Below are 27,315 nucleotides of genomic sequence, written 5' to 3'. Positions count from 1 at the left end.
AGTTTCTATGTGTTCGTATCATTGGCCTGATCGTAAATATGTCACCATCCATATTTTTTAATTAATATTTTAAATGATTCAAATTATTAACCCCAAATTAGGTCAAATTTGAATTAAAAATTCCAAAAATAAATATGTTTGTGAAAAAATATTTTTATGTATATATTTACGATCAGGACAACGATACAAACGCATAGAAATTTATTTCATCAAATTCCGATGTCTCTAGGTAGATATTTTTTATGCATATATAGGTTGCTATTAACTAAAAAGGTGTTGTGCAGTGAACGATTGTAAATTAGTGTCTGAAAGCTTATATCTTGACGTACAGACATCGAAATTTGATGAAACAAGTTTCTATGCGTTCGTATCGTTTCCCTGATCGTAAATATGTCACCATCCATATTTTTTAAATAACATTTTAAGGGATTCAAATTTTTAATACCAAATTAGGTCAAATTGGAATTAAAAAATTCCAAAAATAAAAATATTTGGTAAAAAATATTTTTATGGATATATTTACGATCAGGACAATGATACGAACGCATAGAAATTTATTTCATCAAATTCCGATGTCTCTAGGTCCGAATATAAGGCGTCCCATTTTGTTTTTTTTTTTTTAAAGATATTTAAATTTTTGGGACGAATCTCTGGATTCGTCCCAAATTTTGGGACGAATCCAGAGATTCGTCCCAAACTTTGGGACAAATTCCTGGATTCATCCCAAAATTTGGGACGAATCCAGGATTCGTCCCAAAACTTAAATTAATTTAAAATAAATTAAATCAAAGACCGAAAGCTTATATCTTGATCTAGAGACATCGGAATTTGATGAAACAAGTTTCTATACGTTCGTATCATTGCCCTGATGGTAAATATGTCACCATCCATATTTTTTAATTAATATTTTAAATGATTCAAATTATTAACCCCAAATTAGGTCAAATTTGAATTAAAAAATTCCAAAAATAAATATATTTGTGAAAAAATATTTTGATGTATATGTTTATGATCAGGACAACGATACAAACGCATAGAAATTTATTTCATCAAATTCCGATGTCTCTAGATAGATATTTTTTATACATATATAGGTTGCTATTAACTAAAAAGGTGTTGTGCAGTGAACGATTGTAAATTAGTGTCTGAAAGCTTATATCTTGACCTAGAGACATCAGAATTTGATGAAACAAGTTTCTATGCGTTCGTATCGTTGCCCTGATCGTAAATATGTCACCATCCATATTTTTTAAATAACATTTTAAGGGATTCAAATTTTTAATACCAAATTAGGTCAAATTGGAATTAAAAAATTCCAAAAATAAAAATATTTGGTAAAAAATATTTTTATGGATATATTTACGATTAGGACAACGATACGAATGCATAGAAATTTATTTCATCAAATTCCGATGTCTCTAGGTCCGTATATAAGGCGTCCCATTTTGTTTTTTTTTATAGATATTTAAATTTTTGGGACGAATCTCTGGATTCGTCCCAAATTTTGGGACGAATCCAGAGATTCGTCCCAAACTTTGGGACGAATTCCTGGATTCGTCCCAAATTTTGGGACGAATCCAGGATTCGTCCCAAAACTTAAATTAATTTAAAATAAATTAAATCAAAGACCGAAAGCTTATATCTTGACCTAGAGACATCGGAATTTGATGAAACAAGTTTCTATGCGTTCGTATCGTTGCCATGATCGCAAATATGTCACCATCCATATTTTTTAATTAATATTTTAAATGATTCAAATTATTAACCCCAAATTAAGTCAAATTTGAATTAAAAAATTCCAAAAATAAATATATTTGTGAAAAAATATTTTTATGTATATATTTACGATCAGGACAATGATACAAACGCATAGAAATTTGTTTCATCAAATTCCGATGTCTCTAGGTAGATATTTTTTATACATATATAGGTTGCTATTAACTAAAAAGGTGTTGTGCAGTGAACGATTGTAAATTAGTGTCTGAAAGCTTATATCTTGACCTAGAGACATCAGAATTTGATGAAACAAGTTTCTATACGTTCGTATCGTTGCCCTGATCGTAAATATGTCACCATCCATATTTTTTAAATAACATTTTAAGTGATTCAAATTTTTAATACCAAATTAGGTCAAATTGGAATTAAAAAATTCCAAAAAAAAATATTTGGTAAAAAATATTTTTATGGATATATTGACGATCAGGTCAACGATACGAACGCATAGAAATTTATTTCATCAAATTCCGATGTCTCTAGGTCCGTATATAAGACGTCCCATTTTATTTTTTTTTCAAATTTTGGGACGAATCCAGAGATTCGTCCCAAACTTTGGGACGAATTCCTGGATTCGTCCCAAAATTTGGGACGAATCCAGGATTCGTCCCAAAACTTAAATTAATTTAAAATAAATTAAATCAAAGACCGATAGCTTATATCTTGACCTAAATACATCGGAATTTGATGAAACAAGTTTCTATACGTTCGTATTGTTGCCCTGATCTTAAATATGTCACCATCCATATTTTTTAATTATTATTTTAAATGATTCAAATTATTAACCCCAAATTAGGTCAAATTTGAATTAAAAAATTCCAAAAATAAATATATTTGTGAAAAAATATTTTTATGTATATATTTACGATCAAAACAATGATACAAACGCATAGAAATTTGTTTCATCAAATTCTGATGTCTCTAGGTAGATATTTTTATTACATATATAGATTGCTATTAACTAAAAAGGTGTTGTGCAGTGAACGATTGTAAATTAGTGTCTGAAAGCTTATATCTTGACCTAGAGACATCGGAATTTGATGAAACAAGTTTCTATGTATTCGTATCGTTGCCCTAATCATAAATATATCACCATCCATATTTTTTAAATAACATTTTAAGTGATTCAAATTTTTAATACCAAATTAGGTCAAATTGGAATTAAAAAATTCCAAAAAAAAATATTTTGTAAAAAATATTTTTATGGATATATTTACGATCAGGTCAATGATACGAACGCATAGAAATTTATTTTATCAAATTCCGATATCTCTAGGTCCGTATATAAGGCGTCCCATTTTGTTTTTTTTTTTAAAAGATATTTAAATTTTTGGGACGAATCCAGAGGACGAATCTCTTGATTCGTCCCAAATTTTGGGACGAATCCAGAGATTCGTCCCAAACTTTGGGACAAATTCCTGGATTCGTCCCAAAATTTGGGACGAATCCAGGATTCGTCCCAAAACTTAAATTAATTTAAAATAAATTAAATCAAAGACCGAAAGCTTATATCTTGATCTAGAGACATCGGAATTTGATGAAACAAGTTTCTATACGTTCGTATCATTTCCCTGATGGTAAATATGTCACCATCCATATTTTTTAATTAATATTTTAAATGATTCAGATTATTAACCCCAAATTAGGTCAAATTTGAATTAAAAAATTCCCAAAATAAATATATTTGTGAAAAAATATTTTGATGTATATATTTATGATCAGGACAACGATACAAACGCATAGAAATTTGTTTCATCAAATTCCGATGTCTCTAGATAGATATTTTTTATACATATATAGGTTGCTATTAACTAAAAAGGTGTTGTGCAGTGAACGATTGTAAATTAGTGTCTGAAAGCTTATATCTTGACCTAGAGACATCGGAATTTGATGAAATAAGTTTCTATGCGTTCGTATCGTTGCCCTGATCATAAATATGTCACCATCCATATTTTTTTAAATAACATTTTAAGTGATTCAAATTTTTAATACCAAATTAGGTCAAATTGGAATTAAAAAATTCCAAAAATAAAAATATTTGGAAAAAAATATTTTTATGGATATATTTACGATCAGGACAATGATACGAACGCATAGAAATTTATTTCATCAAATTCCGATGTCTCTAGGTCCGTATATAAGGCGTCCCATTTTGTTTTTTTTATAGATATTTAAATTTTTGGGACGAATCCAGAGGACGAATCTCTGGATTCGTCCCAAATTTTGGGACGAATCCAGAGATTCGTCCCAAACTTTGGGACGAATTCCTGGATTCATCCCAAAATTTGGGACGAATCCAGGATTCGTCCCAAAACTTAAATTAATTTAAAATAAATTAAATCAAAGACCGAAAGCTTATATCTTGACCTAGAGACATCGGAATTTGATGAAACAAGTTTCTATACGTTCGTATCATTGCCCTGATCTTAAATATGTCACCATCCATATTTTTTAATTATTATTTTAAATGATTCACATTATTAACCCCAAATTAGGTCAAATTTGAATTAGAAAATTCTAAAAATAAATATATTTGTGAAAAAATTATTTTTATGTATATATTTACGATCAGGACAACGATACAAACGCATAGAAATTTGTTTCATCAAATTCCGATGTCTCTAGGTAGATATTTTTTATACATATATAGGTTGCTATTAACTAAAAAGGTGTTGTGCAGTGAACGATTGTAAATTAGTGTCTGAAAGCTTATATCTTGACCTAGAGACATCGAAATTTGATGAAACAAGTTTTTATGCGTTCGTATCGTTGTCCTGATCGTAAATATGTCACCATCCATATTTTTTAAATAACATTTTAAGTGATTCAAATTTTTAATACCAAATTAGGTCAAATTAGAATTAAAAAATTCCAAAAATAAAAATATTTGGAAAAAATATTTTTATGGATATATTTACGATCAGGACAACGATACGAACGCATAGAAATTTATTTCATCAAATTCCGATGTCTCTAGGTCCGTATATAAGGCGTCCCATTTTGTTTTTTTTTTATAGTGATTTAAATTTTTGGGACGAATCTCTGGATTCGTCCCAAAACTTAAATTAATTTAAAATAAATTAAATCAAAGACCGAAAGCTTATATCTTGACCTAGAGATATCGGAATTTGATGAAACAAGTTTCTATACGTTCGTATCGTTGCCCTGATCATAAATATATCCATAAAAAATATTTTTTACCAAATATATTTATTTTTGGAATTTTTTAATTCCAATTTGACCTAATTTGGTATTAAAAATTTGAATCACTTAAAATATTATTTAAAAAATATGGATGGTGACATATTTACGATCAAGTTAATGATATGAATGCATAGAAACTTGTTTCATCAAATTTCGATGTCTCTAGGTCAAGATATAAGCCTTCGATATTTGATTGTCTTTTTTTAAAAATAATGTCATTTTTGGAACAAATCCTGGATTCGTCCCAGATTTTGGGACGAATCCTGGATTCGTCCCAGATTTTGGAACGAATTCTGAATTCGTCCCAAAATTTGGGACGAATGTAGTTTTTGTCCCAAAATCTGGGACGAATTCTGAATTCGTTCCAGATTTGGTGACGAATTTAGCAACGAAATTTTTTCTTGTTGCAAATTTGAAACAAAATTTTTTTGTTGCAATTTTCGTTGGTTATTTGGGTCGAAATTTATTTTCGACCCTAAATTTGTCGTAATTTTGGGACGAATAATTTTCGTTCCAAATATTTGTCCCCAAATTTATGTTTTTTTTGTAGCGCATGAGGTTTGAGGACCGAGTGGGGAGAGAGTGGATCCCAAGCTTACGTAATTGTGAGAGCTTTGAGCTTCCATTAAGGGACTACAGAACTTAAACACGCAAAATACATGAATAAGGAAGAGAAAGGAAGAAGACGACGACATCACCTATATATTATGTTTCCTGCATATTTCTTTATATAATACTTTACTTAACTAGCCATTAAACTACTAACAGCACAATTAATTAACTTGATAGAAAAGTTCTTCGTATATCATATGTATTTTCTTCGTATTATTTTTTTGTGTGATTACTTTTTTCGAACAAAAAACTGCTCATTTTATAATAGGAAAAAAAAGACAAACGAAAGGATAAGGATGATGTCCTGGACTAATAAATCTGACAATAAGTATAACCAACAGATTATATATATAAAAAAACAAACTAATTAAAAAAATTTAAATATCTGCCCGACTATTATTACGAAAATGAATATGCATCAAAGACTAGCTCCTTAAAGAATAAAGACTAATGTTCATCTCATAAAAGAAATTGAAAAATATTTAAAAATCAATTGAATCCCAGTTTTAAATGCGAGAGATTTATTGCGCTGGCCTTATTTGAAAATTAAAAAAAATGACAGTTTTAAATATCAAAAACTCACATTCCTTTTCTGCCTGAATTTTTTCTTTTTGTATTAAAATGAGAAAAAAAGGTGAATGGTTGACATAAACCTTTACAACTAGGGTAAATCTGAAAGGATAAGAAAGGCAGAAAAGCAGAGAGGTTGAAGGTCTATCCATGAAATACCATGCATGCAGCTTTGTGTTAATCAGATAGTAGAATAAGAATCACTAGCCAAGCACAGACCTTCACCTTTGGAATACTGAACGAGAACCAAAAGGTGAGCTGCAGGGTTCTTCCATAGAGATCGATGACCATTATATTTTTCTTGTGGTAGTTAGAGCTAGCTCCTGAAATAGATCGCTTTCAAGAAGATCAATCAGCCTCCACAGTGTGCAGGGAATGTTCAAAACTCCATCAAAACATCAAAGGAGTTAGATAAAATGGTTGGCCTTTACTTCTCTGAATTCCAAGCTTTGACCCTTCAAGTATAGATATTCGATTTACGTCATCCTCAGCTTGGACTCTTCTTCGATAGATGTTCATTTTGGTCACTCTTCAGCTAGTTGTATGAAAATTCATTTCAAGTCACTCTTCTAATTATAGATGTTCATTTCAAGTCAGATTCAGATTGGAACTTCAAGTCACTGCAGTAATTGATTTATTAGTAACCGGCCAATTGAGCTCATGATAGACCACGACAAAAGATAAACTTAACTCGAACAACAATTAAGAGGAAGTTTATGTTTGTTTTGACGACTCAAAACTTATTTTTCAGCCTAAACTTAGATAGACACGCAACGCACATGGTGAAGTGAAAGAGCAATTTGGAATCCTTAAAGACTCAGATCTAAATCTTCATCGTTATGACTCTTCTTACTCTTTGCATGCATGAGAGTTAGCCTTCAATATTATATTCCACCAAGAAGATCAAGTGTTTGTAGCTCCTCATCGTCACCATGCAGACGATGCACCATAACTGTACAGAAACTGTTGCTGGTCATGTATTGGTTGGGTGCAGCATGATCCTCACCTCCATTTCTAGGCTTCGATGTAAACTGATGAATTAGAGCAATTTGCACCTTCTTTTGGAATGGGACGACTGATGAACTGAGGATTTGAAGGAGAGATTTTATCACTGCCGTGTTCCAGTTTCTTTAATTTCTGAGTAGTTATTGAAGTTGATGGAGTCGACAATGGTGGCAGAATTGCTTCCTTGATTAGAGTTCGGCGAGGTGCCCTCCGAGTGCCTGGCCATTTGTGAATCGACGAGCGCACTTCTGACGAGTGTACAAGTCATTCGTTAAGGAGTTTTTATAGAAGAAGAACAACAACAACAACAACAACAACAACAACAACAACAACAACAACAACAATAATCACAATCAAATCTTTTCTCATTAAGTGAGGTCGACTGTATGAATCCTTTTACGTCATTGAACTCTATCTCCTATTATATCATCATTTATATTTAAATAAATTTTATCTTGTTTTATTATTGTTAATTAAATCTTTTTTAGTCTTCTTTTCTCGTTTGATATATATATTTATCATAGTTTTATATCGCCTAACTAACTGGAAATTTTATAGAACATGGAATTAATTAATATGAGTCATTATTTTTCGAGTGCCACCGAATAAGTAACAAGTATAAATCTTGAGTTGATGGGCTAGATTTATTTATTTTGACAAGTATTTAATAAAATGATTCATTCTCCTACTAACCAGAGAAATAATTTACAATATGAGAATAATAATCCAATAGAAAATAATATAACAGCCATAATATAGACACACTTTTGATGGATATTTTTAAATATAAGAAGTAGCGAAGGAGATATGTATGCGCAATTTAACCCTTAATCATGGGATCGAACGGCTGAGAATAAAATCCGACGTATGCGATTTTGCATAAAGCACCCTTCATTCTATTATTTTGCATTCGGGACCACGATTTGAGGCATAACGTATCCCCAACTGGTAGCTACTCCGGCGAGGCTACTTCCGCCGCTGCCTCCTTCTCCTTTGGGTATCTTTATGTACGCCGTTCTATTGACGAAGCCGCCGGACATCCCATTCGACATCGGATGCCGCTTCTTCCAGCAATCGCCCGTCGAGTTCCAAAAGATCACGGCGGCACATAAACAATCCAGCGAACACCATTCCTTGCACTTCTCCTCCTGCACCGGCCAGAAGTGGTCGTAGCCAGCCAGAGGCCAGTCGACGTTCGGCATGGGCATCAGCTCAAACATCGACGACTCGTCCACCTCGCAGCTTTGCATGCGGAAGTCCTGTTTGCAGCCTCCGAATGTCCTGTTTGGGTCGAAGTAGGAGTACCTCGGAGGGCACTTGCAGTCTACTTTGTCTTCGTTCATTTTGCAGTAGCTGTTGAATCCGCAGATCCCGCTGCCGTAGGTGAACTCCGCCTTGCAGATCCCCTCCGGGAAGAAGGCGACGGTTTTCCATCCCATTGTCGCGTTGTTCTTTGGGTGCGCGTAGTGCCGGAAGACTCCGTCGTCACCAATCGTCGCTCTTTGGTACATATCTCTCTCTGTTTCCGGCGATGGCGAAGTGATGCTGATAACCGATTCGTTCATTAGATTGAGGCGAAGTCCCGATTGCTGGAAGCAGAGTTGTGTAGCAATAGTAGACGTGTTGACCGACCAATAAAAGCCGTACGATGAGCCGGACAGCGTGTTGATGGCGTAGAGCGCGAGGTCGCTGCCATTGGCCTCTAGAAGGAGCTCGAACCTCCTGTGCAACTGCAAGAGGTTCGTCTCCATCGACCGGAGCTTGTTCCCGGGCAGGAGAGATTGCCCCGGTAACAGAGTGTCCGTCGGATGCTGGAAGCTCTGCCACCGCGGCGATCCGTCGGGACCGGCGAGGATGAAGTTTCCGTCGTCGAGCATGGCGGCGTGAGAGACGTCGTCGCTGACTCCGGAGGAGTTCCACAAGATGCGATTTTGGGCGTCGGTGAGGACGAGTCGGCCGTCGGTCTTGAGCTCCAGCGTCGCCTCTCCGGTGGCCGATGGATTGACTTCAGCAGACCAGACCACGGTTTTGGGGTCGGTCTTGTCGAACCAGATCGCGAGGAGGAATCGTCTGGTGGCTCTTCCGTCGTCGACGACGGGAAGGAATCCGAAAGCGAAGTCGCCGGAGGAAGACGACCATGAGATTTGACGACCAAGCGGAGAGAGAGAGGATCCCAAGCTTATATTAGGAGAACTTCGAGCTTCCGTTGAGCAATTACAGAGGATGAACACGGAAATCTGAATAAGGAAGAGATACGAAGACGACGACATCTGCAATTTTTTTTCCTGCAAATTTTCTTTCCAGAGCTTGGAATATATAAATATATATACATATAATTTTTTATTTTTGCAAAAAAAAAAAAAAAGAAAAAAAGCTGCTTAGTTGAAATTTCAACTTAAAAAGTCAGATGATAGAGGAGGATAAGATTATCTTTGGATAGATATAACTTACAGATTATAATAAGAAATAGAATGAAATTTCTTCTCGATGAAGGAATAATGTTTAACTCATTATAAAAAATTGAAAAATATTTGAAAAACCAGAAATCTGCCAAGTTCTCTTAAATGCTAGAGACTTATTGCCAGGCCAGGTTTTATTTGAATACAAAAGTCGCACACTTTTTTTTTTCTCTTCTGAATTCCAAGCTTTGACTCTTCTAAATATAAATATTCGATCGAGGTCATCCTCAGCTTGGCCTCTTCTGATTATGAATGTTCATTCTCTTCAGTTAGTTGTATGAAAAAACAATTCTTTACCCATCAAACATAAACGTGAGTTAGACAGAAGATTGCAAGAGATTCCAAATCTAAGGTATAAGAAAAAGAGTATATCAGACAAAAACTAACAGGAAAAGAAGGTTCAAAAACCTCACTTCTCCTGCTCTCCATACACCAAAAGCTTATTCCCACACCGTTGCATATCATCGATTAAGTGTTTCTTTTGTTATTACAATCTTAATTAACAAAACTTGGAGTGTTGTTAGTGTGCTTACACAGATAAAATGAACAAACTATTTAGCAAGCTACCAATTGTGTGCATGAAAGATGATTTACCACAACTTATTTCAATCCAGTACAAGATAGAAAGATGTAAAGGAGTTGTATTGCATTCCATTTTCTCAAGACACACTTATTCTGATAGCAACTTCAATGCCCAGTACCAACACTGAAGCAAACAGATAGTTAAAACTCTAAAGATGCAAAGTGAGATCGAAATCGTTCTGGCAATCACAGATAACTTCCTTGCTATCAGACTTGAATTTCATTCTGCTGAGATGATCTCGAGTTTGCAGGCTCTCAGCACCATTCCTCTGGCCACTTACTTGAGTTAAGCTCCTGCCTGCACAATTAGGACTCAAAGTAAATTGTTGACTTATTTGCATAATCAAAGTGAGGATTAAAATGAACTTTATGATGTGAATTCGAGTTACTTATTTCCAAGTGGGAGTTATTGAATCCAAATGGGGTGGTTGTTTGTTGCTGGCTTGACGGTCTTGGGGCCGAGCGGGCCGTTTGGGTATAGTTTGTTGAGACAGCAGTTTTTCTTTGTTTCTTCATCTCCATGCGACTATGGGAAGAAAGGTGACCGCCGAGTTCTTGGCCAGTGAAGAAGCAACTAGAGCACTTTGGACAATTAAAGAAGCTATCCATCTTCAATTGTGGAGGAGGTGGAGGAGGAGGAGGAGGAGGAGGCGCATTCCCCTTGGCGCCATTATTGTTGTTCCCTTGCATAGGCCTCATCTTTAGTGAGCAATGAACAATTTGGATTGCAACTCTCAGAGAGTATTTATATATATATATTTGGAATGATCACTAAATCTTTAATAGATATGAAAAATAAATTTAGTATGTATAGTATATAGTATATGAAAGAAAAGTAAACACCAATCATGCGTAGAATCTATGTCATGCAATGTATAATAAATTTATGTGTTCAACATAATTGATTCCATTCTATAGGGGATTTAAACTAAAAATAGAATCAATATAAATTTAAATATATCTTAGTTGCAATTAAAATTTTAATGAAATTTTATTGAGTTTCCGATACGACAAGGTCCGATACGACAATGTCCGATACGACAAGGTTACACATAGTATAAGAAAATACGAGTATTAGTGTGTATAACTTATTAACTTTGGTTATAGGCCTAAAGTTATGAATCTATTTAGGGATATAGTGGGAAGATTTGATGGATGTTGAAATCTATAAAACCTTGGGCTAATTGAATGAAAAAGAAAATGTGGTGCATCTTTTATCAAGATTTTGATTACTTTTTTTTTAATTAGGACAATCAAAATTTAATTAATATATATTTTTTTAAAATTGACGTTTATTAAAGGATAAAAGAATTTATTTAAAATAGCATATCTTATTTTCAAAATATTTTTACTGTTGTCAATGCCTCTAAAATGTTTAAAATTATTTTGATAACCTACAAGGGGTCAAACTTAATTAACCCTAAGAAAAATAGTTCAGTCAAAATTTAATAAAAAAACAAAAATATAAGTGAACTTCTAAAAATGTTATGACTGTAATACTGGTTTTACCATTACAAAGAAGATTAAAATGTCATTTTGACCACTAAAGTAAAAGTATGAATGCACGTTTATAAATGTAAAGATGCTCATATATTGGTGGTCTTCTAATGATTAAGATAATAATGTGATATGATTATTATCTTCATGGTACTTCAATAAATCTATTTCAATCTTTACTTTTTATTTTTATCAATTAGGAAGGTCGTTAAAGTATTTTAGTTAAAATGTCTCAATGATTTTTTTATTGTCACAACGACCGACAACACGAAACTATTATCGCATTTATGATGCTCTTAGAAGTTTATTAATGTCCTTAAATTTTAATTTTAGTTATTAGAAGGCAATTTAGTATTTTGATAAAAGCATACAAGATCATGATGCTGTAAGGTGTAACAGACCATCAAAGTGTTTTGACTAAGAGACTTTGATAGTATTTTAGTAGTCAAAATGCTAAAAATAAAACCATTAATAATTCATTAGAAACGATCCTAAAAATAATATGATTTTGATCTTTTAGCTAATATCATTTTGATATATCATTTGATTGATTTGTATATTAAAAAGTAAAAACTAAAGACTTCTATTTTATTTATTTTTTTACAATGAGCCAAATTGAATCAAACTAACTAACTCAGATCAACTTAAAAGTTTATCAATTTTAGTCGGTTTGATTTCTATTGAAAACAATGTAAACTTTTTTTTAAAAAAAAATTAACTAAGAGACTGATAAATTAGCGTGGCCACCTCCATGGTTCATGCATGAAAGACAGTGGAAAGCATAACCCTCCCATTCATCACAAGCCACAATCGCATCATAAATCTGATCCAATGACATTGACCCGTGCAGTATTTGATTGAATCTTGTACGAGAATGCTCTGGACAGGTCCGGTCCCTTCCCTCTGCTATCTGTTATTTCCTTTCAGCAACATTGAAGACAATATGATGATGTGCTTGTCAGTATCAAAATATATATTCATTCTTTTTTACAATCTCAACTCCATTTTTCATATTGGATGGGGTGATTCTTTGCCACCGTGAAGCAACTAGCTCAACTCAATGGAGAAGAAAATGAAATAATATAATATGTACAGCAGGAGAAGATAATAATACCAAACTTGCGCCATGGTCTAATTCATGACAGAGATAACTTCTTTTCCTTTGTCACTTTCTCTTTCCCCTTTTCCTTTCTTTTGCATTCCTGCTGTTAATAATATTTTAACTCACCTTTTACTTTCTTTTCCTTTCCTACAATTTCCATAAATTCCTAACAATACTTTGACACAAAGACAACAAAAGCAAGCTTGGACTCATTAATGCTTTGTTTACTCAGGATGACAACCTTCGAAAGCATGATCTTGCACCTTCCCTTTGATTACTTTAGAGGAATTCATTGAGGAAGGGGTGGATTGTTATTTCTTATAGTTTGTGCCCTAGTCGTGATCACCCTCCTTGTGTTCCTCTGACAGCTGGCATCCAATGCAAGCAAAGTGATCAGGCCTTGACTTCCAACAATGTCGTCAATAACGAACCTTTGATGTATGCAGTCACAATAACACGGGCAAACCCCCTCAAATGTCTAAGATTGAGGGCCTAGATTGGCAGCTAATGATAAAGTTTGACAACTTGATTGGTGTGGACAAGAACGAAGGTAGACTGCCCATGGTTGATCAACAATTAGACAAGACTTAGAAGTGTTGGGAGTTTTAGAAGATTTGTAATTTTCTATCCTTTCCATCCCTTTTCATTTTTTCCCCCTTATTTATGTTTTCTCCTCTTCCTTCTCCCTATTCCTTTCCTTCCCTTCCCCTTGCTTTTCTATGGAGTAAACAGAGCCTGATAGCCACCTTCATACATCTCTCATTGCCACAACTCCTGTCTCTCTATCTTTTTCTCAGGGCAAGCCTTGATTTTTGAGCTCACCTATGCTTCCTTTAAGAAAAGCAACAGAACAAGGAAGCTCTCATTCCCTGATTGAACTCTTGGAATCAGTAGACCAACTTTGGCCACCCCTTCTCTTCTGGTACCTCTACACTATATAAGCAAGCCTTCTCTCATACAAGTTCTATTGATTCCCATTGCTTTCATTTGTCTACCATTTCCTTCTTCCACACTCTTCCACAATCACTCTTCAAATCTTGGAGTCTGCATGGAGGTAATAGTATGTAAGATACAATGTCTTCTTCACAATTTTGTTCATAAGAAACAATGCAGATAAGATTCAGTTCATAGTTTAAAAGAATGGTTGAACGCTATGGAACCCCAGAATTCATATTACTTGGTTTTCTATTGGTTGGAGTCCTTTTGTTTTGTTGATAGAGCCCCATAGTATTTTGTTTTTGATGAGTCTATGTCAGCTCATGTCCCTAGTATTGTATTAGCACTTGTCTTTGTTTCAATATATCGTGTGAACCTCTTTAGTCTTCCATTTTCTTCTGTCAAAAAAGAAAATATCTTTTTTCATGCACAGGCTATTGAGTTAAAGGTGGACATGGTAGCATTACATGAGAAGAGAGTGAGAAAATGCCTGTCCAAAGTGAAAGGTTAATTGGAAGGATTATTCCTCATATCAAATTGTTTCTATTCATAGAAATAGGCATTCTTGATGGCATTTGTGTTCAGGGATAGAGAAGGTTGAAGTTGAGGCAAGCATTCAGAAAGTTGTGATCACAGGATACGCAAACAGGAACAAGATACTCAAGGCACTGAAGAGAATGGGGTTGAGAGCAGAGTTGTGGTCTGCACATAATGAAATTCTCAGTAATTATGCCACTGGAAGCTTTATGTTCAACAACTACAGTTTCTTCTAGTAAAGCATTATATATATATATATATCTATGTATAATACCCTTCAATTAAGATAACTTTGTTCTTTTAATCTTTCTTTCTTTTGTTTGTTTTTTTCATCTCTTTGCTTGAGAGTAACCAGTGACTATATAGGCTAAGAGAGGCTTTGTTCATCCTAATAAACCTATGTTTCTTTGGCTAAGAGATGGTAAAGAAACTTGTAAGATTTTGTTTGAATTGTGTATGCATTTTTATCATCAGTAAGTCCTGTTTGTCTTAATTTTTAGTCAGACTACAAGAATTTATACCTGCATTTCCATATAGGATTATACATCATTAATATTTAGAGTAATTGAATCATTTTTATTATACGATTAATATTCATCTGCTGTAAGTATCAAATCTATTAGTTTAGTGGATATCTATTCAGAGTTATAGCTTAAACATAACAGTGGGATGCCCAGTAAATTTTAGTTTATAGTGAGTGTTTGAGACTAAGGATGATAATAGGTAACTACAATACCTAAGTATTTGAGGTGGAAAGTCCATGAAACACTGTAACTTCACAATGATAAAACATACGATAAAAAATTTGATGTTCTCGTTATCTTTGGTCTAAAAGAACAAACTTAGAACTTGAACATGGAAAAACCGCTACAGATCACAGCTAATGTTGTTCATCATCAATTGTCTTTCCTTAGGGATGGAAGCAATAAATAAGTAACAAAAGTTGTAAAGATAGCTAGACTTCTTTCAAAGCGCCAATTCTTCTAGAGAAAAAAAAAACATAATGGCTTCATAATAATAATAACAAACAAATATTAATCAAAACTTTTCATAAATAACTGATGTAAATCTTTAAGTCAGGTTACAGAGGACCAATAAGGAACTTCAACTGCCACTCGCTTCAAAGAGTTACCTGACAAAATATACAAGATTCCTCTGTGAACCTACATCACTCATTATTTTCACTTGGCTTGTAATTTACACAGAAGGAAGAAACAAGAAAACTCTAACACGCACTCGAATTCTAACAGCAATTGCTAGATTCAAGTACACAAACATATATGATATAAATACTATTTGCATGGCGTCATCTTTCTAGAACACAAAATAATTACTCAAACATGAAATATAAACTCTGATGCATAACAAATCTTCCCAAACAAAAATATAAAGCGTTTGTGGATGATCAAATGAGTACTAAGCAGCCAGAACTACAAACAATGCAAGCTGATGATGATCAAGCATTTCTTTGCGCACCAGGTGGAGCAGTGGGCATGGGGAAGTTGTAGTTAGCACCAGTAAACTCGGGCCTTCACCACCTATGGACTCTGACAGTGACAAAATAAAAATATATACGTGGAGTTTTTAATGAACTTATCCATTATATTTGTTCAGAAAAAACAGTCGAAATGAAGAGAAATAGTATAGATCCCTCAAACAGATTGAATATTATAGCAATGCGTTATATTTTCACAGAAAAGCAGCACTACTTGTGTAGCTGTAGGCTTGCACATGAAAATTGCCACCATTGGATCCACCATTTCAACCCAATTTGTAACGTGCCAACAGTGATTGTGATTCTTCAGTCCATTGTTAAATTTAACCCTCTAAGAGAACGCAAAGAACTTAGTTTGTACTCGGAAAGTTTCAGAGGGTCAAAATTTACTACAATTGATGGAAAAAAAAGAACTAAGATATCGGAGGAAGAGGAGCATACCTTCATGGAATAGGCCTTCTTCATCTCGGCCTTGAGGCTGATGGGCTGACACCAAGCGCATCACAGTAATTGGTCTTCTTAAACATCTTTCCAGACGTCGCCTGAGCCTCCGAGTTCTCTTCTCCTCCTTATGCTCCTCACCTAGCTTCCTACCTGAGCCCAAGTAGCAAAAGTAGCACTGCTTGGAGAATCTGCTCCTTGTTGAGGAATCAAAATCAAATCTTTTTTTTTTTCCTTTTTTACAAATGCTCCCTCTCCGCGTAGTCAATCGTTAGCTCCACAAACTACGGGTGTCAAGGGGCCAATCGGTAGGGGGACGGATCATGCGAGGCCAAGGGCAGCCGAGATGATAAAGAGGAAAGGGGAAAAGCGATGGATCAAAACATGTCTTACTGTGGGCAGACGGAGTGGAATCGTACGTCGGCGCGACGGCGTGACGGCCGTCCTTCTGCGGGTGCTAAGTCAACTCAGTTAAATAGTTATTTTAAAAGCAAGCTGGAGTGATTTATTCACCGGAGAATGATTTTATTAAATTAAAAAAATACGATTAGAAAGTTGATGCTTTTGCAAAATTCCCAACATAAAAAATTGTGAACAAGATCTCAGTTAAAGTTGTGAACAAGATCAGGTAGGTGAAATGCAATCCATAAGTAACTTATAAAACAGCACGCTTAAATAGAAATTGGATATAGCCATTGTAAGCTTAGCAATGCCAAATTTAAGGAAGAAGAACAGAAGGGAAACTAACTCATCTTGGGCAGCGTAAGAGCATTATTCACTAGCCAAGATCAGTTCAGCAGCCGCGCCCATTGCCATAACTCCACCTTTCTTGAGAAGTGCAAGCGCAAGCTCACCCTCATTCAATTGCTTCAGCCCTTGACTGACACTCGTCAAAACATGCAGCTCAACCTCGAGCACCCAACTCGGCGCGCAATCCACCACTAAACTCACAAACCCAGAAACATAAGCACGCCATAGCACCCAATCACATCCTAATGAGATCTTCCCTTCTAATGCGCTCGCCAAGAACTCCATGTGCGATGTGATGACCCTTGCGCGACGCTTAGAGACGGATACTGAGTCAATGCCCCAGGCAAACATTCCGCAGAGGACAGAAAAGTAAGCCAGTGCATGTCCGATCAGCATACATACGATACCCCCATTGCCTCCTTCCTCATCTAACTCATGGGCTGAGATGAACCATGAAGGGAGCATCTCTTGAAGCAGACACTGGACGATACCTGATCCACCAGATAGCCACACAAATGTGGCTCCAAGAGTAGCTATTGCTTTAACACGTGCCATTGCGGCGGCAAGTGAGACCTGACCATATTTCATCCCGTACTTTGTTTTCTTCAGTTTCTCAGATGTCTCCTTTGAAACTACAGTTCCCATGATGTCTTTAACTGAGGCCATTAATAGGGAGAGTGTCATTTCGGTTAGTAGGAAGATGTTCTTGATGCATCTGTAGACTCGGAGATAGAGGATTCCCGGAGCAACAGGGGAAAGACCACCAGAAAAATGAGAACCAAATCCATGTCCAAGAAGTCCGCCCACACCTCCATGGTTTGGTATTTGAGGAGATAGACCGAGCATCGCACTGAAACAACTTTTGAGAAGCTGAACAACTGCATCTTTGTTGTGGTGGAAGACGGTACGGGATGCAGAAAACACTAGGAAATCAGTCCATCTCTTCACCTTTTGGGTCCACAAGGCAGCAACGATCGGCATGCTTGGCCAAGGACAACTAGCTGCGAGATTCTCCAACGCCGGACCAGCAAGGTTAAGGAATCGCTCCGAGGCTTTGTCGAGTTTATAAGTAATCGTGAGGCTGACAAATGCTGCTAAAGGTAGTGGAAGAGTAGCCAACGAGCTTCCTCCTGCAAAGGAAGTCAGCATTGACACTTAAACGTGGATGTTGTTCAATACATAAGAAACATTGAAGATGATCCAAAAAGAGACAGTTGGACAAAAAATAAATTAAATGTGTCATCGGATACCTGCAACCAGACTAGGGACATCAACACCGGTGGTGGCCACTATTTTTTTGATATTCTCCTCGACACTGGACAAATTTGCAGCAGGGCTAGGCCAATCTGTTCCATTCATATAAGCTGGCTTCCAAACACCACGAGTTACTTCAGCCGAGAAGTAACTCACGATGGTGGCCAGAGATGCAGGAAGGAAATCAGCAAGATCTTTGAGGCCTAAAATTGGCAGGTTGAAACTGATGAATTTCTGTCTTTTCCAAGCACATTTTTTGATCCACCACTATAACATCCATTTTAGTACAAACTTACAAGCTCACATACATCCATGATAATTATGTTATTCATCTAGCTTTTACATGCATATCTGAAAACTTTGGGACGAATGAAGATATAATATTGGTCCAATGACCGAACAATAAAATAATGTGCAATTAGTTGGAATGGTATGAATACTATGACTTAATGAGAAGCTGGTTATGGAATATTAGTACCTATCCTGAAAGTCAATGTGCAATTATGAATATTAAGACCTCATATTAGTACTTATCTTTCATCGCACAATCTGATTCTCTAAAATACTTCAAATCACCATTGTAGCAGAACTCCTAGTTTAAGAAAGAGAGCTCAATACTGCAAAATCTACTTTATCTTGCAACATTAAGTAAACTTAACAAACCTGTAGCTAATTCCCGTGGATATAGCCTTCCATGGGAACAAGCAGTAAGAGCAGCATCAACTACAAAAGGAACAGCTTCCATAATATCCCAGGCAGCTAACTTGGGTCTAGAGGAGATGTCATCAGCAGGGCCAGATGAACTGCTTAAATTGCTATTTCCAGATGTTCCAGACACAATTGTTTGGTTACTCCCTCCGGTGAATTTCCCAAACATCATGTTGAGAAGAACATCTACATTTTGATGAACTGGAGTTCCGTGAACAAGTCCAGAGAGTGTTGATGCTAAACATGCCTGATGCTGTCGGTACCATGTCTTTAGTTTTGGAAATGAATCCATAAAAATGGGCTGCATAGAGGATGAACTTGTGGCAGCTGAGAGTGGTTCAGAGCTGCTTCTGTTCTTTGTTATCTTTCCATTTGATAAAACACGTGAATTACGGAGCAAAAGAAGGAACTCAGGAGTCAATTGTGAGCCAACTGGAGCTTCATCTCCCATTATGCAATATTCAAGTGGTGGATGATTAAACTTCCATAATCTCAGTAGAAGAATAAATGCATTTGAGAACACTGTATGCACGGAGATCTCTTCCCCAGTGGTACTGGTCCACGAGATACTAGGAAAGCAAGATCCAAAAACTTCACAAATTGCCATCAAGGCTCCTGCAAGTTCTGGTACCTGGATGCAAGTATGCCCATAGATGAAATTCATCGACAACATCTGCAAAATGGTAAGTCTGAATTCAGAAATTAAGCCTACCAAGCCATGAAATGAGAAGACTTGGACACAGTCGACAGATGATATTCCAGTAAGAACAATATTAAGTATAGGACCATGACTAATCAAATGGCTTTCAGCTTCAGCATAGTCAGCAGGAACAGAAGGTGAAAGCAGCTTCGCAACAAAACGAACAGTATGCTCCTACATTTAAAAAATAATAATTATAAATAACCATTAAGATCATATCAATAATGAAATACGAGCAGAGGCCTGAACATTTAACTTAAAAGATACAACTTCCATTTTTTTCTTAAACACAAATGATAAACAGAGTATATCAATGATTTAAATTAAGGAAATAAACTAAACTAATGATTACGTTATTACAAGTAATACTAAGATCAATAAAAGATGTGAAAATTCTAAATCATAGCTATAAATCAGTTGATTACCTGAATATTCCATCCACGAACTAGTGAGGCTCCACACAGGATGGTTGCAGCAGATACTTTGTCATTGTCAGATCCATTAATAGCAATTTCAAATATCTTCTCAAGCTCTGCCAAGCTTCAAATGAAATAAATGTTTCAGTGGGGTGCATTCTGGAAATTCACCACCTAGTCGACAACATGAAATAAATCTATCGCCATATACAAATTGCTTCACGAAAAGATTTTAGTGAAACTTCATCTTTACATTGATGAAAATGAATCCAAGAGAATCATAGAACTATCCTGTTCTGGTAGTTGAACATTTACTTGATTACAGCTTATTATGAGGTTTTTTCACTATTATGTTTTTTATATTAGAAAATTTTATGCAAAATCAAAGAATACTACTGAGTCATCTTAAAAAATGTTCAGTATGTTTCACAATAACTTATCTAACAAACCTACTGTTATGCATTATCTAATGCTTTTAGAATAGACGACTATAAAAAATTGATCAGGACAAAATGTCAGGAAGGCAAACCTTGAAGCGGGAGTTGCCACCAAGGCATTTACCACTGACGAAGTGAGAGGTGCGCCCTTCATCAATGCAGACCAATTAGGAACTTGATTAGGCAAAGCACGAGGTATCTGGTTGATATGTCCACTAATGTAACCTGGCCAATAGTATGCTGATGTATCCAACAAATTACGTGAAATACAAGCCTCAACAATCAAATGTCTCATATTGCCAACTGAAACAATCCGACAATACAATAAGGGAAAAAAAGATTAATCAACGATTTGAGCAAACAGGAAAGTATGAATTTTTTAGACTGACAATATTGATATGCTTAAAGTGTACAAAACCTACTGCAATTTACTGTCTTGTCATTCATGGCACTCTCAGGATGTCCACTGCCACCTGCGAGACCTGAAACAAACAACATAGCTTTTGCTGCAGCCTTATTAGCTGCAGATGTAACAGATGGAGGAGGAACCAGTAAGTTCTCATAATCACCAAGAATCTTTATACTAGACACTAGATCTTTACGGCATCTCCCAACAGATGTTTTTTCTTTCCATTGGTTGCTTGGTTCTACTACATCAATAGCTGTTGCTTCTTCTTCCTCAATGATGTTAGCAATGGAAAGTGTGGTTATTGATAGTAACATGCACAATCGTGTGTCAAGGTGGGGCACTGGACCTTCAAGAGGATCCCTTTCCTGAGTTCAAGAATCAAATATCTAGATCAACCTTTATTTTGATACCAGTAACATGGCAGCATTTTCCTAGAGAGATGAAGGCGGTGCTTACCCTTTGTACAAATCGAAGGGAAGCCATCCAAATTGCCAGAAATGCATCATGCCAGGTGCTACCATTAAATGCATGAAGAGCCTTGATTAAACCTATAACATAATAATCAATCTATGGTTAGAAATAAAAATAGCAATTGACTAAAGTGAAATTCAAGAAAAGGAGTATGAAAAAAAATACAGTTTGCCCCCTTGAAGTTATTCAGACCTTACAGATAGTTGTCTCAATTTGGCTTCTTGATTTAAGCTTTCAATCCCTATTTAGTTGTTCCCCACAAAATCATGTTTTTTGTACATAAATATACACCTACATCTAACAGTTCTGTTTGTAGGTATTTTCATTCAAACAGTTTTATCTGTGGGTACTTTCATTTTAGACTCACTGCTTTGGGGAAAGAGGGAGGAGAGTTCCAAATGAAATAAATCAAGAAAAGGTACAGGTCCAGTTTTTTGGTAATCAACAATCTACAGACTAAATTGAATCAAACTTTTAGGCAACTGAAAATTCCCCTACTTGAATAGGATCGGAAGAAATGATTTATTTTCATAATATTCAAGCTTTTTACCACTAAGGACTTCAATTGCGTCTGTAGCAGCAACTGATCCATCAAGACAGTCTTCAAGATATAAATCTATGGGAATCCAGAGGGAACAATTACTATATCCTGGGCCATGACCACCAGAAGATGTTAAAGAACCAGAAGAAACTACAGTGGAAACTGCATGGCAATGTCTAGATTTTCCTTCTCTGCCAAATCGTGAAGTGTCAATAATGAAGAACTGCAATTTTTCAGGTGATACTGTTGAGTTACGCAATGCTGAGGAGCTTGTCGCTAGTAAGTTTAAATGATGAGTGAAAGCATCCCAATGAGATGGCCTAAATGATGCACCAAAAGGCATGTAATTGTAAGCAAAACAAAGTTCTTGAAATAAGGATCAAAGTTCTATATTTATTTCATAAAACTTGCATGAATACACTATACACCTTGATCAGATCAATGATAGAATCCTCGGTGATCAAAAAATATTAATTTACAAAAATTATAGAATAGAAAACATTCTTAATGTATTTCACAACCAGGAAGTACAAGTCAGAAGATTGAGAAATTGTACTTCACAGTTCAATTGGATGCACAATTGAAGCTTGAATTTGTTTCTAGCAAAGCATCCTTTTAAAACATATATATTGAAAAATATGATTTCTCATTTATATAAAGCATATTCTACATAGTTCATATTTATTGGTAAATCCTTGAGTTGCATGAATAATGGTTTACTGTCAAATTTCATGAAGCAAGCAGTGCTACTATGATGCCAAGTTTTCTTTCCCTGTTACAACTGTGTTAGTTTTCAAGTTAAGGTAATGAACTATCGAGTGGAAAGAACTAATATAGAAGGTGAAGCTTGATAGCTGTTTTATTTGCCTTGTATTATGGGAATTTAAGAGGATATCCAACTATCTCATTTGGTATCATTATTCAATCACATGGCATGAAATTTGGAAGATCTGTTTACCTTTGAAGTGAACACAACACCCATTCAAGGGAAGTAGGTTAATAACTATCCACTTTCTCAAGGAAAAGTCTCTGATAACTAACATATGCAAATTGAATTGATAAGCTTTTTAGTACTTATAAGCTTTCCAATCAGGTGTTTCAAAGAAGGGATTTAAGTACTCCCAGAACAAACCTCTTGGTGTTCTAATCCAAACACCAAAACAACCCAGTGAAGAACCTTTAGCTGAAAATTCTCACTTCATAAGGTCTGATAAACTATGTCAAATTTTTAATTCCTCAAAATATGTCAACATAGACTCTTGCAAAACAAAACTATGCGACTATTTTTTTGTTAAGACCTCTCATAAATATGTTGAACAGTCAAAAAGAAAACATCATACATGTTTTCACGTGCCAAGGAGAGAAGCTTGGAAATTACTTTCTGATGCAGAAAATGCCAAACTACTTCAATTGCCATTATGGTATTTAGTGTCTGCAGCTTTTCATTGTATTCAGTTTTTTTCTCACTGAGTGCAACTTCTCCCTCTATCTCCATGTCTTGGGTCTTAGTTACCCACTCGGGGTTCTTCACAGGTGTTATTTCTTGCAACCCTTCATCATCTAAGGTTGCATCAAGTAACTGCCATAAAATGGCAAAGACATACTCAACTACTAAGGCTCCTGGTTCACATGCTTGAACACCAAATTTTTCAGAAAGATGAAGAATATCATCAATTGAAGCCATTGTCCTGCTCATTAAACAGGAAAAAAAAATAATGTATGTGACTCCAAAATAATTATTATCCGCAACAAGAAAACGGAAATGAAAATGCAAATGATCGCTTGCTCTATTAAGAATACTAAAAATTATTCACGAAGCACAATGGCTAATAGAAATGCCGAACACACAATCAGATTTAAGGTAATTAGGAATATTTTGTCTTACTTCTTAAAATGTGACCCCTTTATCTGCGATGTGAAGGAAAATGCATGCCTCCGGAAAAGTTCCAGATACAGTCTATATGCCACCGGCTTATAATGCCGATTTGGAATAACCCTGTATAAGGAGAAAAAATCATGATACTATCCAGCAAAAGTACTCTGGATGTAACCCATTTAAAAAAACACCACTGTATCATGAGCAAATTTTTACAGCATGTAGGAAAATTATCTGGAAACAGTGCCCAGTTCAACAAATTTAGAGATCAAAATGAAAATTATTTCACAGCTGAAGTTGCCATTTCCAGTATTTTCAAGCCTTCAAGGGTCATTCATCTATTAATCTCAGTCAGAACATGAATTCCATGATATAACATCTATCAACAAATCTGAAAAGGCCCCAAACAGACCGCAGCTGCTTCTTCTTTTTTTTTTTCCTCAAAAATACTGGTGTATAAATGTCTTGTTGAGAACATCTAAATGGTTCCAACAAATCATTAGTTAAAGCATCGGACAAATCATTAGCCAACGATTAATTTTATCGTGTACATACTTTTTGAAGTGCTTTGTCAGGTTAGCAAATGAGTACATTTTGACCATTAGCTATCAAAAAATTCAACTAGCGTCATGTATATATAAAATCATAGGGAAGAAACGACTTTGATGAAAGAATACATCTTCCTCAGTTTACATCAAGTGAGTAGTTTAAGGATGACTCTTGTGTTTGATGATGCCCATTCCTTAGGAAATTCCAGTGATCTTCAGTAGAGAATTAAAGAAATAGTTTGAAAGAGAGATAACTAATGAATCATGCATTGTTCGAATTCCCGGTGAAATCAATGTAAGTTACGACTTCACTTAATTACTTAGACAGTTAGACCAGTCACCGAAATATAGGAAAGTAGATGTTGACTATCCTAATAACCCTAGATCAAATGGAACGAGGTCGATTCAAGAAAACATGCGATACCAATTCAAACTCTCCTTTGTCGAAGAACAGAGCTCTGGTGCATTAAATACCTGACGGAGAGGAGCGCCACGAGAAGCATGGGAGGCGCTATGTTGGCTGCGAGGGCCTTCTCGACGTATTTCCAGGCGAGCGGCACGTCGTTTTCCCAGCACAGGTGGGATGCTAGTAGCTGCGCCAGCTCCGGCGACGGAATCGCGACGCCGTGTGCGGCCAGCGCGGAGGAGACCTGCACCGCCCAGCCGGAGGGGTCGCAGCCCATCCCCTGGGCCGCCTTGGTGAACTCCACCACCTCGTCCCACGGCCAGGACATGGGGCGGCCGCCGCCAGCTACCAAATACAACAACACGATCACGGAGAGCGCATACGGAACAAGGCCGCCTTCCGCCGACGGGCGAGGATGACTCGCCGGCTGGGGTAGGTGGAACGATCCGCCGCTGCGTTGCCCTGCGGGGACGGTAGTGGGGGAGCTGCCGGATATGGAGTAGTGGAGCGGGCAAGTAGGTCCACGTCAATTTTACGAAGTAGTTTTTTTTTTAACAATTTGGTTCGGTGTCCGTGTCACAATTAGTCGGGGGTGGGTGAGCGATTGACTACCCAATTCCAGACAGGATTCTCCACTCCAGGATTTGCTGTTGACGCTGGCCACGCCGCCCACGCACAGACCTAACTCAAGTTTGCTTTTTAAAAAAAATCAAGAATTACAAGATTTTAATAACAGATGAATATTTTTTCGGAGTAAAAATAAAATGCAAAGGTGTAAAGTCAAGTTTTGGTTCATCTGCTAAGGAGTAAAGTGTTAACCACTACAAAAGCCGATTTCCAAGTTTACAAAAAGGAACTGCATTTTATTTTTATTTATATTCTAAAACAATCTTAAGTCATGTCACACTCACTCAGTTGATAACCTACCTAACACACGACGACTATCTGCTTTCTTCTTTCCTTTTTGAAGCTGAACGACGCTTTTGGCAAAGCCTGCCAATGGCCTTACACGACTAGGCCCGTGTGTTCGGGTAGGCTGTCGCCGCTCCGCCTTGCAAGTTGTGCTTGGTCCGATTCAGGTTTAGGCCATGTCCAACATTACACATTGTGCAATTTTGTAAAGGCAGATCCCGCCGCCCAGCGGCCCCCTAAGCCTGGTCCCACAGGGATCCTAGGAGGAGGTAAATCAGCGGTGAATGCTGGCCCGGGTAAAGCGTGGTGTTTCCGAAATTTAACACAGCTGATCCAGATTATTCATCCAGTGCGTGTCCGTGGACCTTCGACCCTACGACTCATTGTGCAAGGATGTCACGCCTTAACCGGTTGATCCAGCCCGCGGGAGCATGTCCAACATTACACATGATGAAGAAGAAAGATGAGATCCCTGTTCAGGGTTGCTCATCAACCTGCAAGAACAAATCGTATAGAATTAGCTACTGAAGTTGATTGTCAGCTAACATAAAACCAGAAGAAGGGAAAAGGAGAATTCACATAGCCGTTGAATAAATTCCATCAGATTCAGGCCAGCTTCCAAATCTCCATTTCTGGATGATCAGCTTGTATTCGTGTAGCTGTTAATTGACGCCAGTGATCGATTTATCAAAGAGGCTGAATTGTCCTCCAACTTCCTTGCTAATCCTCGCGTTGCTCCGAGAAAATATTTTCCATCAGGATCTCATAGATATCCCTCGCCCTGCAGTAGAATTTCTCCGTCAAAGATATGTTTTTGAAACCTTCCTTATTCTTCTTCATCTTCTTCTTCTTTGCCTTTAATGGTGCCGCTGCCGCTGCATTATTAACAGGAGAGGCGGCAGGAGCCCTTCCTCCAGCTGCTGGAAGTGGAACCGTCGCCGAGGGAGGTTTCTTTGCGTCAAGTTCGTCCTTTGCAGAGACGCCCTTGGCCATTGCCTCCGCAAAGATCCTAAGTTTCTCAAGAACCACCGGCTTGCCATTGGCAAGGAAGGCGTCCTTGATCCGGCGCCCAATCGGACCATCGTCGTCCCGGACCATGATTCGTGGCAGTAATAGATAGCGAAGGAGCAGGAAGGTGCTTCGCTGGCGGCGGTGGTCGGATAGGCACGGCACGGCGGAAGGCATGTGCAGTAGCTTCTTATTATATATTTATATTAAACGTTATTGAAACTAACAACATCGTCGCTTTGGCCGAGTGGTTAAGGCGTGTGCCTGCTAAGTACATGGGGTTTCCCCGCGAGAGTTCGAATCTCTCAGGCGACGAATGATTTTAGCTTTTTTTGTTTGTTTACTTCTGTCATTTTCGCATCTTCATTCTCTTTATGACTGTCTTTTTTAAAACTCTTTTGTATTCCAGCAAAAATAAGAATTTTCTATCAAGAATAATGCTTGTTTTTTAACATAAAATAATTTCTTCATTAAAAAATCAATTATGTGATAATAACACAATTGTTCCTTTAGAAATCTTTGAAATCATTGCCCAAATAAATATTATGGAAAGGATTGAATATAATTGAAAAAGTTGAGTTCGTTTCTTTATTTTGTTAAAAAAAAAAAATAACGACTTTTTATCCAACAATATAAATAACGACGAATGATTTTAGCTTTTTTTGT

General features: G+C 36.4%; 3 protein-coding genes and 1 non-coding gene across 7 annotated transcripts; 2 read left to right on the top strand and 2 right to left on the bottom strand.

Moving 5' to 3' along the window:
* Window positions 1–7,890: 7,890 nt before the first annotated feature.
* Window positions 7,891–9,442, bottom strand: LOC122000394 (G-type lectin S-receptor-like serine/threonine-protein kinase LECRK4). Its single transcript, XM_042554807.1, has one exon. It carries the CDS (start codon window positions 9,432–9,434, stop codon window positions 8,064–8,066), a length of 1,371 nt encoding a protein of 456 aa, XP_042410741.1. The 5' UTR covers window positions 9,435–9,442; the 3' UTR covers window positions 7,891–8,063.
* A 4,215-nt stretch (window positions 9,443–13,657) lies between these two features.
* Window positions 13,658–14,770, top strand: LOC122000393 (heavy metal-associated isoprenylated plant protein 28-like). 2 transcript variants are annotated; one of them, XM_042554806.1, is made up of 3 exons: window positions 13,660–13,858; window positions 14,174–14,246; window positions 14,326–14,770. In XM_042554806.1, the coding sequence occupies exons 1-3, from the start codon at window positions 13,853–13,855 to the stop codon at window positions 14,511–14,513; spliced, it is 267 nt and encodes an 88-aa protein (XP_042410740.1). In that variant the 5' UTR covers window positions 13,660–13,852; the 3' UTR covers window positions 14,514–14,770. The 2 variants fall into 2 exon arrangements, with proteins under 2 accessions (XP_042410739.1, XP_042410740.1); XM_042554805.1 differs by having other exon boundaries at window positions 13,658–14,246.
* Window positions 14,771–16,760: 1,990 nt separating this feature from the next.
* LOC122002112 (mediator of RNA polymerase II transcription subunit 33A-like) lies at window positions 16,761–25,256 on the bottom strand. 3 transcript variants are annotated; one of them, XM_042557171.1, is made up of 13 exons: window positions 24,798–25,256; window positions 23,785–23,895; window positions 23,240–23,587; window positions 21,909–22,219; window positions 21,344–21,435; window positions 21,048–21,252; window positions 20,901–20,960; window positions 20,571–20,781; window positions 20,051–20,165; window positions 19,638–19,799; window positions 18,881–19,556; window positions 18,214–18,420; window positions 16,761–18,093 (listed from the first exon to the last, which is right to left on the bottom strand). In XM_042557171.1, the coding sequence occupies exons 1-13, from the start codon at window positions 25,055–25,057 to the stop codon at window positions 16,985–16,987; spliced, it is 3,867 nt and encodes a 1,288-aa protein (XP_042413105.1). In that variant the 5' UTR covers window positions 25,058–25,256; the 3' UTR covers window positions 16,761–16,984. The 3 variants fall into 3 exon arrangements, with proteins under 3 accessions (XP_042413105.1, XP_042413104.1, XP_042413106.1); XM_042557170.1 differs by having other exon boundaries at window positions 20,901–21,252; XM_042557172.1 differs by lacking the exon at window positions 23,240–23,587 and having other exon boundaries at window positions 20,901–21,252.
* Window positions 25,257–26,882: 1,626 nt separating this feature from the next.
* TRNAS-GCU lies at window positions 26,883–26,964 on the top strand. The gene has a single exon. It is a non-coding gene; the product is annotated as a tRNA-Ser (tRNA).
* Window positions 26,965–27,315: the final 351 nt, after the last annotated feature.

This window comes from Zingiber officinale, chromosome 7A (genome assembly GCF_018446385.1).
Source record: "Zingiber officinale cultivar Zhangliang chromosome 7A, Zo_v1.1, whole genome shotgun sequence".
Taxonomy (NCBI): domain Eukaryota; kingdom Viridiplantae; phylum Streptophyta; class Magnoliopsida; order Zingiberales; family Zingiberaceae; genus Zingiber; species Zingiber officinale.
This window is presented reverse-complemented; position numbering and strand designations above follow the sequence as displayed.

Bases quoted from the DNA above. Each gene is read 5' to 3' on its own strand.
- LOC122000394 (XM_042554807.1), bottom strand. From the start codon at position 9,434: ATGTCGTCGTCTTCGTATCTCTTCCTTATTCAGATTTCCGTGTTCATC.
- LOC122000393 (XM_042554805.1), top strand. From the start codon at position 14,054: ATGTCAGCTCATGTCCCTAGTATTGTATTAGCACTTGTCTTTGTTTCA. The intron at 14,247-14,325 runs GTTAATTGGAAG...ATTTGTGTTCAG, and splicing joins ATGCCTGTCCAAAGTGAAAG to GGATAGAGAAGGTTGAAGTT.
- LOC122002112 (XM_042557170.1), bottom strand. From the start codon at position 25,057: ATGTCCTGGCCGTGGGACGAGGTGGTGGAGTTCACCAAGGCGGCCCAG. The intron at 23,588-23,784 runs GTAAGACAAAAT...TTTAATGAGCAG, and splicing joins AAGGGGTCACATTTTAAGAA to GACAATGGCTTCAATTGATG. The intron at 22,220-23,239 runs GTATGATGTTTT...TGCATCATTTAG, and splicing joins TCCTTGGCACGTGAAAACAT to GCCATCTCATTGGGATGCTT.